This window comes from Aspergillus nidulans, chromosome III (genome assembly GCF_000011425.1).
Source record: "Aspergillus nidulans FGSC A4 chromosome III".
Taxonomy (NCBI): Eukaryota; Fungi; Ascomycota; class Eurotiomycetes; order Eurotiales; family Aspergillaceae; genus Aspergillus; species Aspergillus nidulans.
The window spans coordinates 3,130,796-3,151,330 of record NC_066259.1 but is presented as its reverse complement, the minus strand read 5'-3'; the positions used below and the strand labels follow the sequence as shown (position 1 = coordinate 3,151,330).

The following is a 20,535-nucleotide window of genomic DNA, read 5'->3' as shown; positions in this document are numbered from 1 at the left end:
ATTATGGAGTCACTCCAGTCTCCCAATTCATGTAGCGTAGGTCAGGTCCCATCTGCCGATGCGACATTCACATGTCTAGAAAAAATAGGGAGACGACTCGGATAAGAGGAGTTGAAAACAAGACGCAAACGCATCTTCACCAGAATACGCGAGGAGAGTTCGCTACCAGAACCAAGCATCAAGATGGACAAGATCGACCAAGGCTCATTTCGGGGACTGCAAGCGGAGCTCAGTATGATGAACGCCGTTTACCTACTCGAAGAGGCGAAGGCTGACAAACCTGAACCCACAATAGTGGACTGTTCCCACGGCTTCTCCACAAAGGATACTGCCGAGTGAGAGAGAGTTCTTTGAGTTTTCCGGTCCAGGGCCACAGGCGATGGGACCGGAACTTGACATCTTAGCAATCAGCGCATCGAGACTAGCCCAGAAAGGCCGGACGACCGAGGTAAAGCACTGAAGAGCCACAGAGCGCGCGCGCGCGCAGAGCCGTGGAGCTCGCCAGAGCAGCAGAATTCGAACAGGATGCACAGGCTCAGTATTCGGATCGTAGTTATACTGCGTCCCAGTTGAATCACCGGGAATATGCCGGAGAACAGGAGTCAAGAGTGCTGGGGAACGAACCAGGACCGCATCAGAGTCAGCATAGTCAAGTCAGAGTGTGATTCAGATTGATTGCTTGCGGGCATGGCAACGGGCAAGGCAACGGGCACGATAGCTATGGTACAGTACACAGAAGGAAGCAATGCTACTACGTATGCTAGTCTGTCCGAGTCAGTCAGTCTAGGGCCCGGCAGGACGCGTAAGATCGGGTCGAACCGTCGGGTTCAGGCAGTGGAGCACCACATGGTGAAGCTGAAACAGCTGTGAAGCCGGGGGTCTGACCGTCTCAGCCAGGGCAGAGGATAATACGACCAGGACCTCGCTCCCTGGGCCTCCTGGCCTCTTGGACTCCGTCCACTACACCATAGACAGTTGGGCCTAACCGATGGTCCTCGGACAGACCCTGAAACGGCAACGGCTGCGAGACGAAGGATCCCCGCTTGGCTGCCAGCCACGGAGATTATTTTCTGCTTCGGGGTCTGGCTGTTATCAGATTGCTACCTCGATGGTACTCCATAAGAACGTTAGATGTCACGATCTGGCGCGTCCAAGCAACCTGGTTCCAGACTCGCTCGGCTTATCATTGCAGGGCACGCAGCCTCCCCGTACGCCCCGTACGCCTCGTATGCTCCTATACTCCTATACGCTCCTTATGCTCTGTATGCTTAGTATGCTGTATGCCCTGTAAGCTCCCGCGCTCCTCGGGGAGGACACGCCTGCACTTGCTGCTTCCAGAACGGGACATCGGAAAAATGCCGGTTATACCGGGCTTACTGCTTTCCTGCTTACTACTTCCTACTTCACTACTTCACGCGAGCTGAAGAGTCGTGGCAAACACGCCAGACAGCAGAAACTGCTGGATCGCCGTTCACCAGCATCCAGATCTCGCGCCGTTGCGTTTCGACTATGGACGGTCACATCGGCTTTCGCCTTTCGGGGCCATTGGGAGGGTGCGGGTTCAGTTTCTTCACGTAGCGTACTAGGACAGTCTGAAATACGCGATCATCTAGAATCTGCGCAAAAGTGGAGTTATGCAGTTATTATGCATTTGCCTGTCGGGGTTAGTTCGAACTCCAGTATGGGAGAATGGGGATGAGGACCGAGCAGAACGGTAGCGGGTCCGCCGACCACTTGCCCTCTGGGTGCACCTTTCCGAGAGAGGCTATGGCTAAAGCAGCGAGCGATGGGAAGTGCCAAAAAGTGCCAAAAAAAAAGCCAAAAAATGCCCAAAAGTGCGAAAGACGTGCCAAATGCGAATGCCAATGCAAACTCAAACCCGTTTCCAGACGCCCCGAAGAACAAATGTGTCGGTCGGCTGTCGGTGCTGGACCCTGGATTCATGCTGCCCGGTATGCCAGCCTGGCCAGGGACGCCGTCGCAGCGCCGCCGCAGCGCCGCCGCAGCGTCGACGCGACCTTTCAGAGAACCTCACCTCCAACATCGTACCAGGGCTCATATTCCCGAGATCCGAGACGGTGGCTCCCAGTGGAATGCGCGGGTTTCATCGGATCCCAGTGAATCTCATTTGCTGATATAATTAGGCCTGAGGGTGGCCTGGCGCTGACTGGCGACTCGTCAGCCAACCCACTGATCGTGACCTGGAAACCGACTCAGCATTGAGGCGACAGATCGTCAGGCTGATCTCTCTGGTCGACGGTCGCCCAGAGACTAGAGCCAGAGCACCTGGGCAGATTTAGGCAACTTCCCCTTGCAGATGCATGCAGGGCTGGCTAGCCTGCTGGCCTGCTGGGCCTGCTGAGCCCAGGCGAGCAACCGGCCCACTAGGATGCAGAAATCGCAGAGAAATTGCAGTTGACCGTAAGCTGTCATCCTTAATTAAACCTTGCTGCTGGCCCACTGACAGCTCGGCTTGTCCACCGGTGTCCCCACGATGCATCGCAAGATCTTTCATACGACGTCTTGAACTGGATTCGTAGTACTACTTCTGTAGTGAGTCACTAGATGCGATGGTATCGTGCTCCTCGAGGGCCTGGGGAGCCGACGATGGCATCATGGTATGATGGTATGGGATCGCATGGATTGCATCAGAACAGGGGTGGAGACGCTGACGAGTGCAGTCTTCTCGAAGACTGGAGGGTCTGTTTCAAGTCTGCGCTAAACCATATCGGGATGCTGCTGCTTATGCGACGGCTCATGATTGGTTCCGGCTAGTATAATTTTCCCCACTACAATATCCAATCAGAGACCGTCATTGTACTCTCGAAGCACCACAGTGAAAATCGCAGGAATCGTCGCCTCTTCAAGCCTCTTCAGGCTCAAGTCAGGACCTGACAGGTCATGCCCTGAGGGGAAAAAGCACTCGGTTAATGTAACCCAAGTCCACGAGCCGGAGGTTCGCCTCATCTGCTTGCACATCTTGCATACTGCATATTGCATATTCTGCCACTTATACCTGCATACTCTGTAGGAAGCGATATGAACGATAGGAAATGGTAGAAGGTAGAAGTATACTCAAAGAGTAGCTACTCGGTAACCATCCTAGCTACTCTTAACTACTCAATACTCAGACTACTAGTACTGAGATGATGACATCCAGTCAGTCACTGGGAGCACTCAAGGATCCCCCACCCCCGCTAGCCGAATCCAGTCACGTCACAGATCTGGATCCATGGACATGTCGATGTTTGGGGATCCCAATTATCCTGGGATGGGTTCGCTACGCCAGCTTCCGGTCTGGCGTATCAGTCGTATATCGTTTGCTAAGTGGGCATAAGGTAGATAAGGTGGGAGAGAGAGCGGTAGGGAGAGGAGTAGAGTCAAGAGTCCGCGAGACAGGGAGAGTGAGACAGCGAGTGACTGACTGTGAAAGCAGATAGGTCATTTCTGCCACGCGGCGTTCAGGGCGACGAGCATGCGATTCATGGTTCCGCGGTGAACAAGCTCGCTGGGTCGTCCCTGGCATTGTAGAGATACGGATCGCTATTATCTGGCGGTTCTAGCAGTTCAGGCAGTTCGGGCAGTTCGGGCAGTTCAAGCAGTTCAAGCAGTTCAGGCAGTTCAGGCAGTTCAGGCAGTTCAGGCAGTTCAGGCAGTTCAGGCAGTTCAGGCAGTTCAGGCAGTTCAGTTGGCAGAGGCAGTGGCAGAGGCAGTGGCAGTGACAGCCCAGGAAATTACCTGGCAATGTCTCCTGCGGTATATGCAACGCCTCAACTACCGGAGCCATGCATGATCATCCCCGTTTCGTTCAGCGTCCTCTTAAAAGGCCAGAAATGAGCGCCAGATTTAGTAAGAGCACTGTAGCTATGCTCCGTATCGGAATGATAACCTTCCTGTCGAGTCCCTAGTCTCGTCCAGCGCTGCTACCACTATCCACTTTTTTTCTGTGCTCTTTGATGTCATTTCACAGCCTTATTTCTGCCATTTGTGCCATTTATGCCATTATTATAATTATTATTATCCTGGATTTTTTTTTTATTTTATTTGGTCATTTCCGGCCAAGGTGTATCGTCCTGATCCCACCAACCAGCCTAAACCCCCCTTTCCCACGCAGTTCCTCACAGAACCGCCAGACGCAACAGAACCCAATCTTAATCGTCTTAATCTTAAATATATAGAGAGATTGGTCTGGCAGACGGACTGAGAAAAGACTCCCGCGACATTGTCCTTCCCTCATCTCTCCTCTTCGTCTTCGCTTCCTCGCCCATTCCTTCCTTCCTTCACTTTATAGACCTAATTTATCTGGATTTTCCCGGTGGATTGCTGCTGCTTGTTTCATTTTTCATTTTTTATTCCCTGGTTCTGATTCCCAAGACTCCAATACTTTCTAATCACTCCTTACTACATATTCTATCTATCCTAATTAATCCTCGCCAACACTTTCGAGTGAATTTCTCCGCTGGACGTCCGATAGTGGAATCGGCCACGACGACACGAGACCACTGCAACCAACCAACAACGACTGGAATCGCGAAACAATATAGACTGCAGTCCTGATCCCTAGTGCCGGGTCTCGACTTAATTCGGTTGAAACACCTGCGCTGCCCCTCGATTTGAGAGTCAGTCCATACAGTCGACGCTCTTACTGCATCGGAAGGGTGGAGTACCGCTGCTGAAACGAGTGCCAACGATCCTCACGCCGACGCCGACGCCCACTCCCACCTCTCCAGCCATCGCGCACTCGTCTTGATCGATGCGCGACTTTCTGTAGTCGAATCGACACCGATTACTACCCCTCGTCCGTCATTTCCTTGAATGGCGGCTTCGCTCGCCCGCTCTATCCTCCAGCTCAGCTCCCGCTCCCACATCTTCCCGATCCCCGGCCTTTTGATGCGCCTGCTCTAGGGCTGGTCGACTTCCCCAGAAGCATGACTACGGCTGTTGAGTGCATGACATCGATCACCGTCTCTCAGACCGCCGTCATGGATCCCTCCGCCGACAAGAAGCGCAACAAGCTGGGATACCATCGCACCTCTGTCGCATGCGGTCAGTGGCCCTCCCTCCCCCATCGTGCCCCCTCCATTGCCTGTTGCTTATCCTGCTCCAGTCCACTGTCGACGGCGCAAGATCCGGTGTCTTGTTGCCGCAGACGACGCCCAGGGCCGATGCGAAAACTGCATCCGTCTGCGCAAAGAGTGCCAGTTCTTCCCGGTGGACCAACAACCGCCGATCGAGAAGAAATCCCGTCCCAATTCCCGCATCGAAACGATCTCGAATGATCCGTCGACGGCTTCGTCGTCGCCTCCGACTGTCTCGGGAGACCAGACAGACGCTTACTACCACTACCAGCATATGCCCTTGAGCGCCGGCCAAGACGTCGCGGCGTTCAACGCCGCGCCGTATGCGAATCCAATGGCTCAATTCGCGCCAGGTGGGTATCATCAGATGGAATCAGGGTCAAGTGTCTCGCCACTGACGAGGTACGGCACAGGTGTAGATGCGACATCGACCCCCAATCCGATGGACCCATCCGTCCCCTGGGACGAGTTCACTACGTTGCCCTCAGACCCGCAGCTGCTGGCGACGATGTCTGCCGCGGGGAAGCCCATGGTCAGCGTCAACATGCCTCACCAAGCTCATGTCTGGAGCCAGCCTGCGACCCCGATCGCCGCAATGCCACCTAATACACAGCTCCCAGGCGCGCCCACCGTGCCCTCACAACCACAGCCTTTGAGCCCGTCATCGCCCTACACAGTGCAGCCCGACGGCTCCGTCTCGGTCTGGCAAATGGCGCAGACTCCCACTCGATCGATGACGTTCCCTGCCCAGCCGAACATGCCCGCGCAGTATCCCAGTCCCGGCGGCTTCGCACAACCCATGCCGGCCGACCTCAAGCGGCGAGTGACCAGTCCCGGTCAAGGGTACCCTATGCACCCGCAGAGCCCGCCGGCCGACCTCCAGGGCACATCGGTTCCGGTTACATATGCCGCGCAGCCGACAGGTATAGGATACCCCGGGTGGCAGGATATGAGTGGCGTAACACCGGTGAATATGGTCCCATACCCGGTATACACAGACGCACAGCAAGCACAGGCCGTGTACGGCAGCCCTCTGATGGGGCCTGGCGCTGGACATGGACACCCGGGGCAACATCAATAACATCCGTGGGACGAACAACATCCAAAAATCGTACTTAGCCGAAGGAAGGGGACGATTCAGCGAGGAGCGACGGTTTCAATTCGGTTCTGTTTGGTTCCATTATACACTATCACCATCTATACCCGTTGGATATCTTGCATTATGCATTTCTTTGGGTTTCATACACTTCGTCTGGTGGGTTCATCTATACACTGGCTGGGGGTTCTACCAGCTAAGCATTAGCGGGCGCAATGGGGTTGGTTCAGTTTGGGTGGCTTTTTTCCATATCCATTTCCATTTTCTGTTCATATCATTCATGTTCTGATTTTCATCTGCCTTGTCGGATTAGAGTTGCATTATGTTTAGATCTCCCTGTATTGGATCCATGCTATGCCGGTCTCTCTTTCCTTGCGGGTTTCCCCGTTTGATGGCGGTCTTATGAGCTAGAGTGGAATTTCCTTTGTCAGCAAGGCAAGATGAGTCGTTAGATGTATGCTACTGCTCCTGTACCTTCAAACCCTATCTACACCATGCAAAGAAACCTATCTATTCTGTACGAATAGCACCAGATAGCGAGTATCTACTCATCCGAGCAGGTATTGAGTTCCCCTAGCACGAACATGCAATGTGGCAGGACTATCTGGTCCCTATATATGTAAAGGACGTACCTGACATAGTCAAGTCATGAAAGACGTTCGTCATCCACTCATGCTAATCCTATCTGCTTCTCATCTAGATCTAACCTCAAGGCCCGTACAAAATTGTGTCGTCCGCGCATGCTTGAGTCGTCCGCTGCATGCGCAATTGAAGGCGATACAGCTGAAGAGTCTCTAGTCCCAGAACATCTACGTCGATTCTAGTTAGGGTCCAGTCCCGCCTAGAGTAGGACTTAGGACAAAAAGGTAGGAACGTACGTGCGAAGAAGGCATCCAAGTGTACTGACTATACGAGGGTGCCACTGTCGGTACTTCCGGCATACTGTGAGTGCCTCCAAGGTCATGGATGCTACCTGCTTGACTGCCTAAGCTCTCGTGGTACGCCGGTAGATACCATGTAAGTAATGGAGGTACTGGCTTAACCAAGCTAAAATCTCAACCCAGTTCAGCTATCCCAGCTCAATGAATGTCTGGGCTCCTGATGTCGTACAGGACACTAGGTATTGAGCACTGAAGCCGCAGCTGGGAGTCTTGATAGCTAGTTAGAGAAGATCAGTTAACCGCCTACGGTAAGTACCAGTAGTAGTATCATTCACAGTTCAGATTGGAGCAGTTATTCTGTTTTATTCTTGATCTCGACAAGGTACAGACGAGAGGGCCGCGAAACCGGACAGGGGTGAATAAAGGATAGTGCAGATAAGTAGCTCTGGACGTACGTACATGTCATCTTCAAAGTCAGAAATAGTCTCGATAGTCGTCCTCTCCGTCCCCGGGCATCATGCTTCTGATCTGTATCGATTCAGCTTAGATTCTACACCAGTCGGGAAAATTAGGGCCACGGTGAATCGGCATAAGGCGTCTTGAGCACCGTCGAAAGAAACCGGCACTATTGAACGGAATCTAATCTAGCTCTTTGGAAAGCTTTGCGGTGGGAGTTGTAGGTAAATACTATGCTCTATCTTCAACATATGTTATTCTACAGGGCACTACACTCTCAATTGTTATTGAGACGTATGGGCGATGGCCAGGACGGGATAACCTGATTACTACGGTGAAATTTTTCACTGCTCTAATATCCACGGGCTCTCTATCTTAAATATGCTGATATATGGCGGAGTGAACCGGCAGCCATCTTCCAATCAAACTCCGTAGACTTAAATCAGACAAAAGGCATGGTCATGTCCGAAATAAGAAGCGCATCTGGCACCTGCAATTTATCCCGGCTACAGTGCTCGCCATCTAGCTCTCAGGAGATTGGACCGGGAATTAGTTAGTCCAAGCCATATAGGAGGGCGCATGATGTTGTCTCAGCTTTATGGACCTTTACTCTTGAACAGATCTTCCTTGTCTGATCTACAATAATGGTAGTTGCAGGGTCCAAGCTTCATGAGCACCTGTATCTCATGGATCTTGTACCGTTCATAAACAGCAATATTGAGCAGCAGATGGGTGATGACAGTGTATTGGCAGACAAAGCTGGGCAGGCATTCTGGATGGTTGTATAATCATTTACATAGATCACCTACTTGATAAGTGATGAATCGCGTATCCATTCATGAATTCAGGAACAGGAACATATATATACCTAGTTCGTTTGGCTCGGCCTGGTTACATCATACTCTCTTGCTCACAGGTGCTCTCGGTCCCAGTTCCTTACCCATCTTGAGACAAAGAAAAGCAAGAGCATATCTACAATACGATTGTTGGGCAGAACCTCCTTGTCACCTCATGATGGTTCCCCGCTGAATCCGTCGAGAGATTACCGCGTCGCTATGAAGTCCTCCAGTGTTCTTAAGACGAAGCTGAATCGTATGAGTATCGGTAGAGCATGGTGGACCTGGCTACAACCACGAACGCAGTGCATGTTGAACATAGCCTAGTCAAATGCCAGGAATCAATTCTTCCGATCCGTTAGGTCGAGGGAATGGATAGATAACCAAAAATGGTACAAGACATTTAGAGGTATAAATCCTTTTAGTGCCCAAAGGTGGCCGCGTCATTATGCTTAGTGCGCCGAATCAGTGATTGTAGAGCCATGCAGTTCGAAGTCGGACTCCCGTCTGAAGTCCAGATCGACGCATATGGTGATTGAGATTTGTCGAGTGAACAAAAGGTTAATGACCGAAGAAGCTCTTCTGATTAACCGGCTAGGCTGCTGCTGATTCTCAACGTCTTCCTGCTATCGCGCTCGTCAATATATTAAATCTTGAGCACCGAGTAGGCAACTCAATAATAAAGAATTGAAGGAGGGCTAATCAGGAACAAACAGAAAAAGAACCTAAACGCGATAGAACCTCTAACGTTTGCTCTACCAATTGGAGAGGGCAGGTTCAGATCTGTTGATCGCTGCGTCGGATCCGACCCCTGCTTATCTTATAATAAGCAGGGATGCTATGCCGGGTGGAAGACGGAATGACCACGTTTCTCCGCGGTGAAAGGCCGCGATAAGGAACCGACAGAGGCAGGTGAAAAGCCTTAAGAGAAGGAGCTCTCAATGCAGCGATTCCCAACGAAGAAACGAGGTGGTTTTGCAGTATTGAACAAAGTCACTGAGCTCGGGACGTCTGGGGTACGATTGCGGAGAGATCAACCCAACCGCCCCTACGCAGTCTGATTGAAATCCATCTCGGCACCATTGGTAGCAATTCGTTAGGCCAAGATTGAAATTGAGCATAGATAAACATGCAAAGCATATCATGCACGTAATCGGCCCTGACGGTTGCCTCCAGGTCCTAGCAAGGGTCAAAGGGACTAATCTGACGTGGATTTGCTGAGGCTTATCTTGACGCCGCCGTTAGCAAATGAAGGTGTTGTGTTGAACCGGTTATCTCGATAATCACGTCTTCAAGACGAGGGGCCGATACGCGGCTAGATAGATACGTCCATCGCTCGCAGGGTTTGATAGTGATTACGCTGTGTCATTCTCTTTCTCTGGGACTGCGGTTGGTTAGCGTTGCTTCTCTGACAGCTCGGCAGCAGTACAAAACCAGGGACACCCCCCTTGGATTGGCGAGCGTTGGTGTGAGATACCAGGAGGGGATCTCTTCGTCCTCTTGCCAGATCCCTGCGGGACGTAAAGGGTGAGCCGTACATATAAGGTCGCTTGATGGCAGAGAGACACGAGCGACCACCGTCCTAACTCAGATTGACGCCCTTCAGCAATCTGCTTTCTCGACCGTCTCCACGGATGATCCGCCAAAAGGACAGTCCGCTGTCTTTATACTAGGCAAGTGTTCACACATACGCTACTATCTCCACGGCCTTCGGCACTCCAAGCTCCCACGGCAGCTGGTCAGCATCCTGGACTCATCAACGGCGCCGACGGCATCGTAAGACGATCTCGGTCTCCGGCTACCGTTACGAGAGCGCTTCCAAAGGCGCTGAGGGCTATGGCTCACCACGCCAGCGCCGTCCGTCCAGCGCCATCCGTCCAGAGCCCAGCTCAGAGCTCACACCCGGTTCGTCGAGGTGCGCCTGCCCATGCTTATTACTATATTGCTGTCGTCTGCAGCGTTCTGCGGCCTACTCCGAGATCCGGGGCAGGGATGTGCCGTATTTCGTTTAGTACCCGGCTACCGAGCTTTTTCCCCATACCCGCCGCAGCCGCCAGAAAACATCCCTGTACTCGATTTCGAAAACGCTCCTGGTCGCGTCATCGAATCTGCAGGGTGCTCAGGTCAGGCAAATAATGTGGGAGTATCTTCCGTCGAGTGATCATGAAAGAGAAATACGCTGTTGGCGAGATGCATTTGATCTTGGAATGAAGATAATGTTTGTGATGACGATACTCGGTAGTTTACTGGAATGATTCTTCCCCATGGACAGCAGATGGTCCAAGTGACGGCCCGCGTCAGATCCACTCCATCCGCATACGGGGAATACGGTTCAAGCTGAGCCAACCCATCATGACGAAGGATTAATCATCCTGCTCCTGTTGGTGGACGTTGAATCTTGAGGTCAAAATACTGCCTGCGGGGTACGCGCCAAGACAACCTCTCCAGGTATTGTCTATGATTTATGGTGGTCTGAACCTCCCTATGGGTATTCTGAGGGCGTTTCTTGCGGATGGTGTCCGCTCAACTTGCAGGCGACACAGCGAGGCGGACAAGTCCTTGCGAGTCCACCACTTAAAGATGCTTTTTCATGGTGGGACAACTTCGCCGCATAGCAGGAGGGATTTACTCCGGCGAAGCCTGTCTGGCGAAGTTTCAGGCATGCGCACAACTGCTTTTTTCGGTCGGCCTCGTTCTTGAAACTTTGGAAAGCAAGATCAGCGTTCAGCTGGGGAAGGTAATGTCGACCAGAATCCTGGTCCCTGAATCAGGAGACGGGTCGTGAAGGTACCATGTGGCGCCGTCGTGCGGCGGAGGACGGTCATCAAAGGAAAAGAGCGCGGTCAAGCCGGAATCGCTACCGCTTGATCTTAATGCCGCGATTCTGCGAAGTACTGTATCCCCCCGGCTGATATGGGCGATCGCGACCGCCACCTCATCCACTTTGGAACGTCTTATCAAGTGCGCGGACTGCGTCTATTTGCCACCCGGAGCCTGGAAAATGGAAAATTGCCTAACATGATTCAGAATCTGACGCGTCCCTCTGCCGATGTCTGTCATTCAAGCCCGTCCTGCTCTTGTCCGTTGTTATTCTTAGCGGTGGACAAAGTCCCCGGCCTGAACTGCTGCACCATCTGGTCTCCTTCGCTGGATGGTTTTTGAGTCGTTGACCAAGGGTAATTACGCCGAGGTTCTTTTCCTATCAGCTTATCAGGACCACAGTGGAACCGCCTTTGTAACCGCGTGGGATAAGGTTGCCTGGCGAATGGTCGAGTGTGGATTGTGTCTGTGGACCTCATGCCTGGCTCCATGCCTGGCTTTAGAGTGTGTATTTTGCGGGGCCGCCAAAGTTCCCAAACTGCGATTTTTGGAGTCAAAGACGGGTTTATCAAATTGTTCTTCCGAGGCTAACTTCTCCTGGACTGCAGTGCTTCACGCGCGGCTCGCCACCAAGTTTGTGTCGCAGGATAATAATATCGAAACGGCTCTAGCACTGTCAGCACGGACTGTCTCCGACTTATTGCCCAGGTCCATTTCGTACTTTAGTGGCTCGTCGTGGGCCTGATGCTTCCTGGCCAACCTCACTTGGCCTTGGCAATCGCATTCTGCGCTCGTTCATTCGACCTCGTCACGTTGCCACAGCAGGAGCCGTCTGCCTGAGGAAGTATGGGGAGGCTCTTCCTGACGCGGACGTGATCCTCACCGGCTCAGTTTCCTCGAGACGAAAGAGGAGTGGAAATCGCTGGTTCGGTATGGATGGACACTGAAGCAGTCGTCCTGATACGACCGGATTACTGAACCCGGTACGGCTGACAAACGCTGCTAAACGTACCCAAGAAAAGATGGAACAAGGCTGGAACAAAGTTGGAACAGGGTTGGAACAAGGCTTGAGACTGTTGAAGCCATCAGTTCACTACTCAGGCTGACAAGGCACCCGCATCCGATACCGCAATCCAATACGGACTACTGTCAGCCTTGTTGGAATACGGATGAAGATGTGGACTGTCCAGGCTAAGCTCAAGGTTGTGTTGGTTGCTGAAACGGACTGACAGAACCGTTGTTTCTGCACTTCATTACGGTTTCGTACAGATCTCGGGTAAGATAGGAACCGACCTCACTACCAACTCCATCAGAACCCAATCTCTGGCAAGCCTCTTCGCCTTCGAACACCAGAACATCCTTGAAAAAACTTTGGATCGATGATGATGTTGCCCGCGAATCAAGGGACCAGCGATCAGACTCCGTACCGTCTCCGCGAAATCGCCGTTGCGCGTGTCATCAAGGCGTCGTCCTGCCTAGCTCCGCCCGATTTCGAGACTCCCGGTTTACAGTGTCGCTGCCGGAGCGTTCGGGCATCAACACTAGCCCTGTCCATCTCGGCATGCCTCCGGACCAGCCGGACTGCCCGATATCGTCCGCCCCGCTGCGTCAAGAGTTCTCGAAGCCATGTGCCGTGTGGATTCTGCCGTCCTATATCGGGAAGCTGGGGCGCAGCTCGACTCCGAGACCGCGTGCTCTGCTTACCTACTCTGCGTGCCTAGCTCTGTTCTACTCAGTACTACTTGTAGGTACTTGTAGTGACAGCCAATATATTTCAGAGAAATGCCTCCAGAGAAGTGCCGCTTCCTCGTGCATCCGAGTTTCACCCAGATTGCCGGCTTGTCTAGACTCTAGGGCCTTGGGTTTCCAAGGGAAATGTGTGCACTAACTCAGGGTCGGAGCCAATGGAAGTAATACGGCAAAATTGCGGCTAATGGACCAAGCATTGACGGCTCAATCGCACGAGTCACAAACCGAGTCAGTCGACAGCTAACTGTCAATGCGCTAGCCTGAATTACCGTAGCCGACATGCAACTGCAGAGGCTTGGATCTGCTTGAGTGCCAGAGGCAGCGATTTGCTTTTGGGATAGTCTAACGCCATTGGTGGGCCATCGCCCGTTGGTACCACCACTAGCAGGGGTAAGGCTGGGTACTTTCTGGTACTTTGAATCGACAGCGGAACACCAGAACACCAAGATGGTCGTGTACGGCTACGGAGTACAGATGTGCGGAGAACGGACCCAGATACAAGCACAAGGTACTGCGAGTTGCCAACGACCTAGACGATTTAGACGACCTAGACTATATCCGGTCTCCAATTGGAGACGGTCTGGGTATATAATAAGCTCGCATTAAAGTGGAATCGAACCCTAAGGCGTCCACTCGAGTCCTCTCCATCCGGGACGGAACCTTACAGCGTTCCCGGTCGCGACCGCGGTATTTGTATTACACTTACATGTTTCACACGGATATATTTTGTCAATGATGTATTGAGGTCACTTCAGTGGTTTCAGTCTTCACAATCTTCGCGAGAAAAAGGGTAAATGTGTACTCGATATGTAGAGACAGACAAGTTCATCGATGGATCTATTAAGGACAAAATCAAGCGTCTGCTTCAGCATTAGCTTGGTGTCGGTGCGGCACTGACGAATTTCGATTTCTTACGGCGGGAAGCCAAAAAAAAAAAAAGACCGTCTGGACAAGAGAAGAATCCGGAGTCCAGTAATGCAACCAGCTGCTAGTACTGACATGGGTCTTTTTCTATTATTTTGTCTATTACCTGAATCCATAATTCATCTGTTTATCATCTGAATGTGATCCTCTCTGGCTGGCCGCTGATCAACCACTCACCACTGCATCATCCATCCTCTGACTTGCTTCCTAATTCCCTTGTTCCCTTCACCCCGTAGTATAGACTACCCCTCTCTCATTCTTGTCCCGTCTCGCTGCCTCGCGCAAATTGCGATCGGTTGATTCAAATACATCGCAAGCCCAATGCGCTCCGTCTGTATCTACAGGAGCCTTGTTCGCGGTCCCGGCACAACCAACGCCAGAGCTGGAGCTCGATCCCATCCCTGCAACCCCCCCACCAAGAAAGAATAAAAAAGAAAAGAAAGGCACAGATCAGAAGCTGATCAGAGGCCCCGAGCTGAAGCAACTGCCGAGATATACGACCAGAATTATCCCAAACTCACCGTGCTGCTGGACCAGAACTGGGGTATGCATCCTTTCTGAAAGGGTTGTTATCCGGCCGTATTAATATTAATCATCGTGATCTCAGACCCGATCCTAGCTTCCGCTCCTGCACCTTCTTCGCTTCTTCCCTGCATCCTCGACCTTGCAACGCTTGGAGCCGGCCTTCTGGTCGTCAACGGCGGGTAAGCTGAATTTATTCCTCTCCAGGCTGTCCGAGCTGTCCAGGCTGACTTTCCTCCGCAAAGGGGCCAATTACTGTGGTTCCATTCCCCCTCCATTCCTTCCATCTCACTCCTCTCGTCGCTCTTATCTACCACCATCCCCTTCCCTGTCCTATCTATCTCGCTTCCTTTCCTGGCCTCTCCCCTTATCTATTCTTTTCTTCTGCCTCGTGGCCTTCCAATTAGAGGAGCCCACGAGATCTCCAGCCCACGGTCATGTCTGGGTTGACTCTCGGGGGTGGTTCTGGCCGTGTGCGACCGACACAAGCCGCTGCCGCTTTTCCCACCTCGCATGATTTCGCCGACCCTGATCGCTCGTCCGTCGCCCGCAATGCCAACCGGCCCTCCCGCCGTTTCGCTGCACCTCCGCAGCTGTCCGACGACTTCTCGCTCGAGTCACCCACTGATTCCGCTCAAGTTCACGACAACCTCCTCCAGGACGCTTTATTCCCCGAATGGAAGGCCAATTCTCCTCGAGGGGTCGACAGCCCTGATGAGATGCAGAAGAAGGATCCGTTAGCGACTCAAATATGGAAGCTCTATTCTAGAACGAAAGCTCAGTTGCCCAACCAAGAGCGCATGGAAAATTTGACCTGGCGGATGATGGCTCTGAGTCTGAGGCGTCAGGAAAGAGAGCGCGCCCAGCAGCAAGCCCGGTACGTCATCATTCCCGATCGGGGGTATTTCTTTTCTCTTTCTCTTGCTGATCTTCTATAGTGCCTCCAGCCAAAAGAGTCCTGTTCCTGGCATGAGTGGCATCGCTCAGCTCCGTCTGTCTGATCGTGTTTCCAATACCCCGACCACAACTGCAGATACTGTCTCAGATGCTATGAACCTTGACGACTTCATCATCCCTTTCTCTCCGTCTGACCACCCATCTCCCTCCACAACGAAAGCCTCCGAAGCCACTACTGGTGCTATACCTATCAAAGCCCGCAGGGATCAGTCCGCGTCGGAAGCCACCCCAGTACCTGCATCTTTCCCTCACCCGGCCCAGGATCAGCGGAGGGAGAGTGAGTTCGGATACGTACCGCGTAGAGTGCGCAAGACGAGCATCGATGAGCGTCAATTCTTCAACCTGCAGATTCCGTCCCGCAAGCGGCCGGCCGAGTCCTCGCCTCACGTACCGCCTGTGTCCACCAGCATGCTAGCTCATGACCCGGATTTCTCACATGCTGTACCGGAGTATACCTTGGATACTTCGCATGGACTGTCTCTACAGAATCAGATGAACGCTCAGCAGCTCGCCAATGCTCAGAACCACACCTCCCCCAATATGGCGTTCGCTCTGGATACTTTCAACCTGGGCGACGATCCTATCCTTCCATCTGCTGGTCCTTACCAGCAGCAATTCACTTTCTCGCCCAGCGAGTCACCGATGACCAGCGGTAACCCGTTTGCCAACCTCTACGCTCAGACTCCGATTGCCTCTTCACTCAACTCAACCGACTTCTTCTCTCCTCCGCCGTCCGGCTATCAGTCGACTGCTTCGACTCCTCAGCCTGCGTATGATGGCGAACACTCCAAGTATTTTGATATGCCCGTCGACGCGCGGTCGCAACGCCGGGTTGTTCCCGCTTACATTACTCAGCGATCATCGAATTTGTCTGCCTCGCTGCAACCTCGATATATGTACAACCAGGGTGGTTCGTCCCAGGATATTACACAGCAGAATGCCCATATGGGGGCCCAGTCTTCATCCATGCAATCCCCTGGCTTTTCTATCCCGCAGCATGTTGATCCAACGCAAGTGTTGAATCCGAACGAGTTTAACGGTAACCACGCCGCAATGTTCAGTTTCGGCGCCGACTCGGATGTTGAAGATGACGATGGGAACCAATTTTCGGCCGGAGGACTGGCAATGCCAGCCGAGTTCGGCGACGACAGTATCAGTGACATGAATAGCAACATGGCGTGGGAGACATCATATCCCAACTCTTTCCAGTCGCTGCCTGCTTTTGCTGCACAGCACCGAAAGCATGTTACCATCGGGTCTGCGGACATGATGGATACCCCGAGCGAGTGGAACCAGGGCGGAAGCCTAGGTCGAACTCACGAGTCGGCTGCGTCAGTCAGCGAGGTGCGCAATCGGGATCAAGACCCTCGACGGCAGAAGATCGCTCGCACCTCGTCCACTCCAAACACAGCCCAACTACTACGCCAGAGCATGCAGAACCAATCGTCCCACACGTCTCCCAACACTCCGCCCGAGTCGGGTCTAAACAGCGCTGCTCCATCGCGGCCCGCCAGTCCAGGCGGGACCAAGAACGGAGAGCAGAATGGTCCCACCACCTGCACGAACTGCTTTACGCAGACCACACCGCTGTGGCGGCGTAACCCTGAAGGTCAGCCGCTGTGCAACGCCTGCGGTTTGTTTTTGAAGTTGCACGGCGTGGTGCGCCCACTGTCGCTCAAGACCGATGTGATCAAGAAGCGTAACCGCAACAGCGCCAATAGCCTTGCCGTTGGCTCTTCACGGGTATCCAAAAAGTCAGCCCGCAAGAACTCGGTTCAGCAGGTAACTCCGACTGCGCCTACCTCGAGCCGGGCCCAAAGCAATACGACATCCGAGTCTCCCCCAGCAATGCCGGGTAGCTCCGGCCGAGGCTCTGGAGTCGTTCCTATTGCGGCTGCCCCGCCTAAATCTAGCTCAGCGGCGACTACGTCTCCGGGCACAAACAACGGTTGTGGTGCGGTACAGGTGGCTCCTAAACGTCAGCGTAGGCTGGAAAAGGCCTCTGATGTTGATATGGCGGAAAGCCCGTCCAGTACCTCGTCCGGTGGACGATCCAAGGTTGTTCCATTGGCGCCGGCTATGCCTCCAGCGGCCGTCAACCCAGCCAACCACAGTATCGCTGCTGGTCAGGGCGCAAGCCAGGAATGGGAGTGGTTGACGATGAGTTTGTAGGCTTCTAAAGGGGCCAACTCACGTGTGTGATCTCTTTCCTAACCCTTTTCTTTTGCGATGATATTTTATACGACATAGACCTGATGACTACCACTGAGCTGGGTTTCTCGCTGGAGCAGGCGTTTGGTGATCGAGCGGGACAGCCGGTCAAATGGCTTCACGATGCTAATTGATGGTTACGAGTGACGCGCTTTCGGTTCGGTTTCGTCTATGGTCTACGGTCTACGGTCTACGGTTCTCGGTCTTCGTCTTTGTCTTCGGTTCTTCGGGTCTTATTTACGTCTTAATCTGACTGACGATTCGAGATATGCAACGTTTGTCAGGATCGTCACGTCTATGTTTTGTGCTTGACTTGTGATTTTTGCTTGATACAACCGCGTCTGTCCGGTACCTGGCCTTCGTCTGTCTGCTTTTTTTGTTTGTGTTTCATGTGTTATGTTTGTTGTTGCATTCGAGGTCAGGCCGGGCAGAAGTGCGCATCTCCTTGCTTTAGTCTAATAGATTATGATGTTTATGTATCGATCATCCTCTGAATCAATAGTACTGTGTAGTTTTGTAGGACTGGCGGCAGATGCTTAGTCATGTGGGTCACGTGACAGTATAAAAATTTCCGGCATCTCAAACTGAAGAAATCATTGACCTACCAACACAAAATTCAAGTACGCTTTAATAGAACAATCAGCTCCATAACCATTATATTGGTCTATTATACGTGAATCTGCGGAGTTTGTGGATTTTAGCTAACAGAAATACTCAGAAAAGCTAGCCAAAATGGGCGCCAGCACCAAGAGAAAGAAGGAGAAACAGAAGGACTTCCAGGTACGTTGTGTTACCCATCTATGGAACTCGTTTCTAACGCACCGCAGAAACCAAAGTTGAAGGTCGGCAAGGCAAAGGCCAAGCCTGACAATTTTACAGATACAAGTTTCAAGTCGAAAGGTATGCTCGCCTTCTGAGGCTCTTTCCCATATCCGGGCTGGATCGACTGTACTGGACAGGTGGAAGAGCATAGTACGGCATAATGCTACATGCCTAGCTGCTGTCTAGCTCTCGCCTACTCCAGTCACAAACATCACCCTCATCTTAGGGCGTGTACTAATGATTCAAAAGCAATAACCCTGAACCAACAATCTCTAACCCTAACCGCCCCATCCGCAAACACCCAGTTCAGCCACCACCTATCTCTGCTCTCCTCAAAATCAGACTCTCAGCGCCGCGACTCCCTTGCACACCTAACAACGACTCTCACCAGCCAACCTACCCACCTCCCACCCCCGCAACCAGTAAGTGTGATCCTACCGTCTCTCCTTCCCCTCATCCTAGACTCCAATGCCTCAGTCCGCGCAAATCTGCTTAAGCTCCTCCGTGCACTCCCGCAACATGACGTAAAAGACCATGTGGGAACACTCATGCCGTATATAAGAGCCGGTATGACGCACTTGGCGGCTGAGGTGAGGGTCTCTAGCGTTGAGGTTTTGGGCTGGCTCGTCTCTATTGCGGGGGATGAAGTCGTCGGCGTTGCGGGGGGGTGGGTGAAGACGTTGAATTGTTTCTTGAGCGTGCTGGGGTGGCATGTTGCTGCGAAGAGCAAGTGGACCTCGCTGGCGACCTCAACTTCAACATCCGCGTCAGGTTCTGGCAATGGTACAGGATCAAGCACAAGCGGAAAAGCAAGTTACGGCAAAGCCGGCGCAAAGGGTCGGCCGCAGGTCCGTTTCCTAACAATCCTAGCGGACTTTCTTGATGCTGGTATCGGGTCTTCCGGTTCCCAATCCATGGACACAACCGCCGACTCTGCTTCCGAGTCTGAAAACCAATACTGCACTTTTCCCATAACGACATTCGCCTCACACCTGATACCCAGCAACTTCGCATCGCCGTATCTAACGCTGAATCTGTTCGGGACACCGCGCGATGAGGAAGGCGAGATGTACGAGACGCGCGAAGACCGGTGGCGCGTGTTTGTGGCGCGCGGGTTTCTGGGCGCTGTGGAACGCGGTCTTGAGACGGCTAGGGGAGAGGGAGGAGAGGTTGGACGGGTTAGTGCGCTTGCTGCGAAGGTGCTTAGAAATGCGAGGGACGACTTGGAGGGGGATGGTTTTGGGGATGAGTTATAGATAGGGCTAGGTGGCTTTAAAGGATGGATGATGAATTGACTGCGCCGGTTATAATGTCTGGATTCAATTGGTGTTCAAGGTTTCTGTAAGCAGGAAATGTTATAATTATGTAGCATCACAGGAATTTAGAGGGTTTGCGCTCTTATGTACGAATTTTGTTGCCAGCAAGCAAGGTGGAAGGGCTGGCTGGGTAATGGTCTCCGGCGGCATTTCTCAAGCCCTAGATAGAAGCTGTCAACTTGCTGTATTCTGACACTGGGACATGCACTGGACTGGGCAATACATATCATAACGAATTCAGATATGTAGGAATCTTGTCCGCTTTGCATGGGCAGGGATCGCCACACTGCGGAGGTACACCTGCCTGACGCAAGCCGATTGACGCACACTAGACTACGGAGTATCAGCAAGAGTAGCCTATTACTGCCAAATGGATATGCAACCAAAAATCCATTATATACTCTCCAAGTCACAACCGTATTCTGGACATGGAACCAAAGGCCTTCTATACTTACAAGGCATCCGTATGTATCCCACTCAGTAAACAGCAAAACCCTTCTCCTTCCCAACGCCTTCTCTCTTGCTCTCCCCCAACTCCTCCCTCCCTTCCTCAACTCCCTCACCTTCTACCTCCCTACCCTCATAAACCTCATCCGACAGCACCGCCCTCTCGATCAACGCCTCCCTTACTGGGAAGCCATAACTCAGGGCAATATAAACAAGACTTGTGCCCACAAACCCAAGCAACCAGCCAAATTGATAAGGGTGAATGCCCACGCCAACCTGAATCCGGCTATTCACGGAATTACTCAAACCCGGCAGAGACGGGATAACACCAACCAGAAACGCAACAACAGCGCGCCAATTTACCAGCCACGCGTTGAACCGGTAGATCGGCGTGTCGGGCTGATACAAAGCAACGGTATC

General features: G+C 52.5%; 4 protein-coding genes across 4 annotated transcripts, besides 1 other annotated feature; all 4 read left to right on the top strand.

Annotated features, from left to right (window-relative positions):
* Window positions 1-20,535: part of a sequence feature (contig 1.158 1..283337(-1)) that runs on past both edges of the window.
* Window positions 184-1,699, top strand: ANIA_08665 (uncharacterized protein; the record flags this gene model as incomplete). Its single annotated transcript, XM_676842.1, has 3 exons — window positions 184-335; window positions 765-802; window positions 1,293-1,699. The coding sequence occupies 3 exons, from the start codon at window positions 184-186 to the stop codon at window positions 1,697-1,699; spliced, it is 597 nt and encodes a 198-aa protein (XP_681934.1).
* Window positions 4,929-6,159, top strand: ANIA_08666 (putative C6 finger domain protein; the record flags this gene model as incomplete). The annotated part of the gene is made up of 2 exons (XM_676843.1): window positions 4,929-5,046; window positions 5,108-6,159. The coding sequence occupies 2 exons, from the start codon at window positions 4,929-4,931 to the stop codon at window positions 6,157-6,159; spliced, it is 1,170 nt and encodes a 389-aa protein (XP_681935.1).
* On the top strand, window positions 14,800-17,491 carry areA (nitrogen-responsive transcriptional regulator areA; the record flags this gene model as incomplete). Its single annotated transcript, XM_676844.1, has 2 exons — window positions 14,800-15,239; window positions 15,301-17,491. The coding sequence occupies 2 exons, from the start codon at window positions 14,800-14,802 to the stop codon at window positions 17,489-17,491; spliced, it is 2,631 nt and encodes an 876-aa protein (XP_681936.1).
* Window positions 18,263-19,608, top strand: ANIA_08668 (protein ipi1; the record flags this gene model as incomplete). The annotated part of the gene is made up of 3 exons (XM_676845.1): window positions 18,263-18,310; window positions 18,358-18,430; window positions 18,602-19,608. 3 exons carry the CDS (start codon window positions 18,263-18,265, stop codon window positions 19,606-19,608), a joined length of 1,128 nt encoding a protein of 375 aa, XP_681937.1.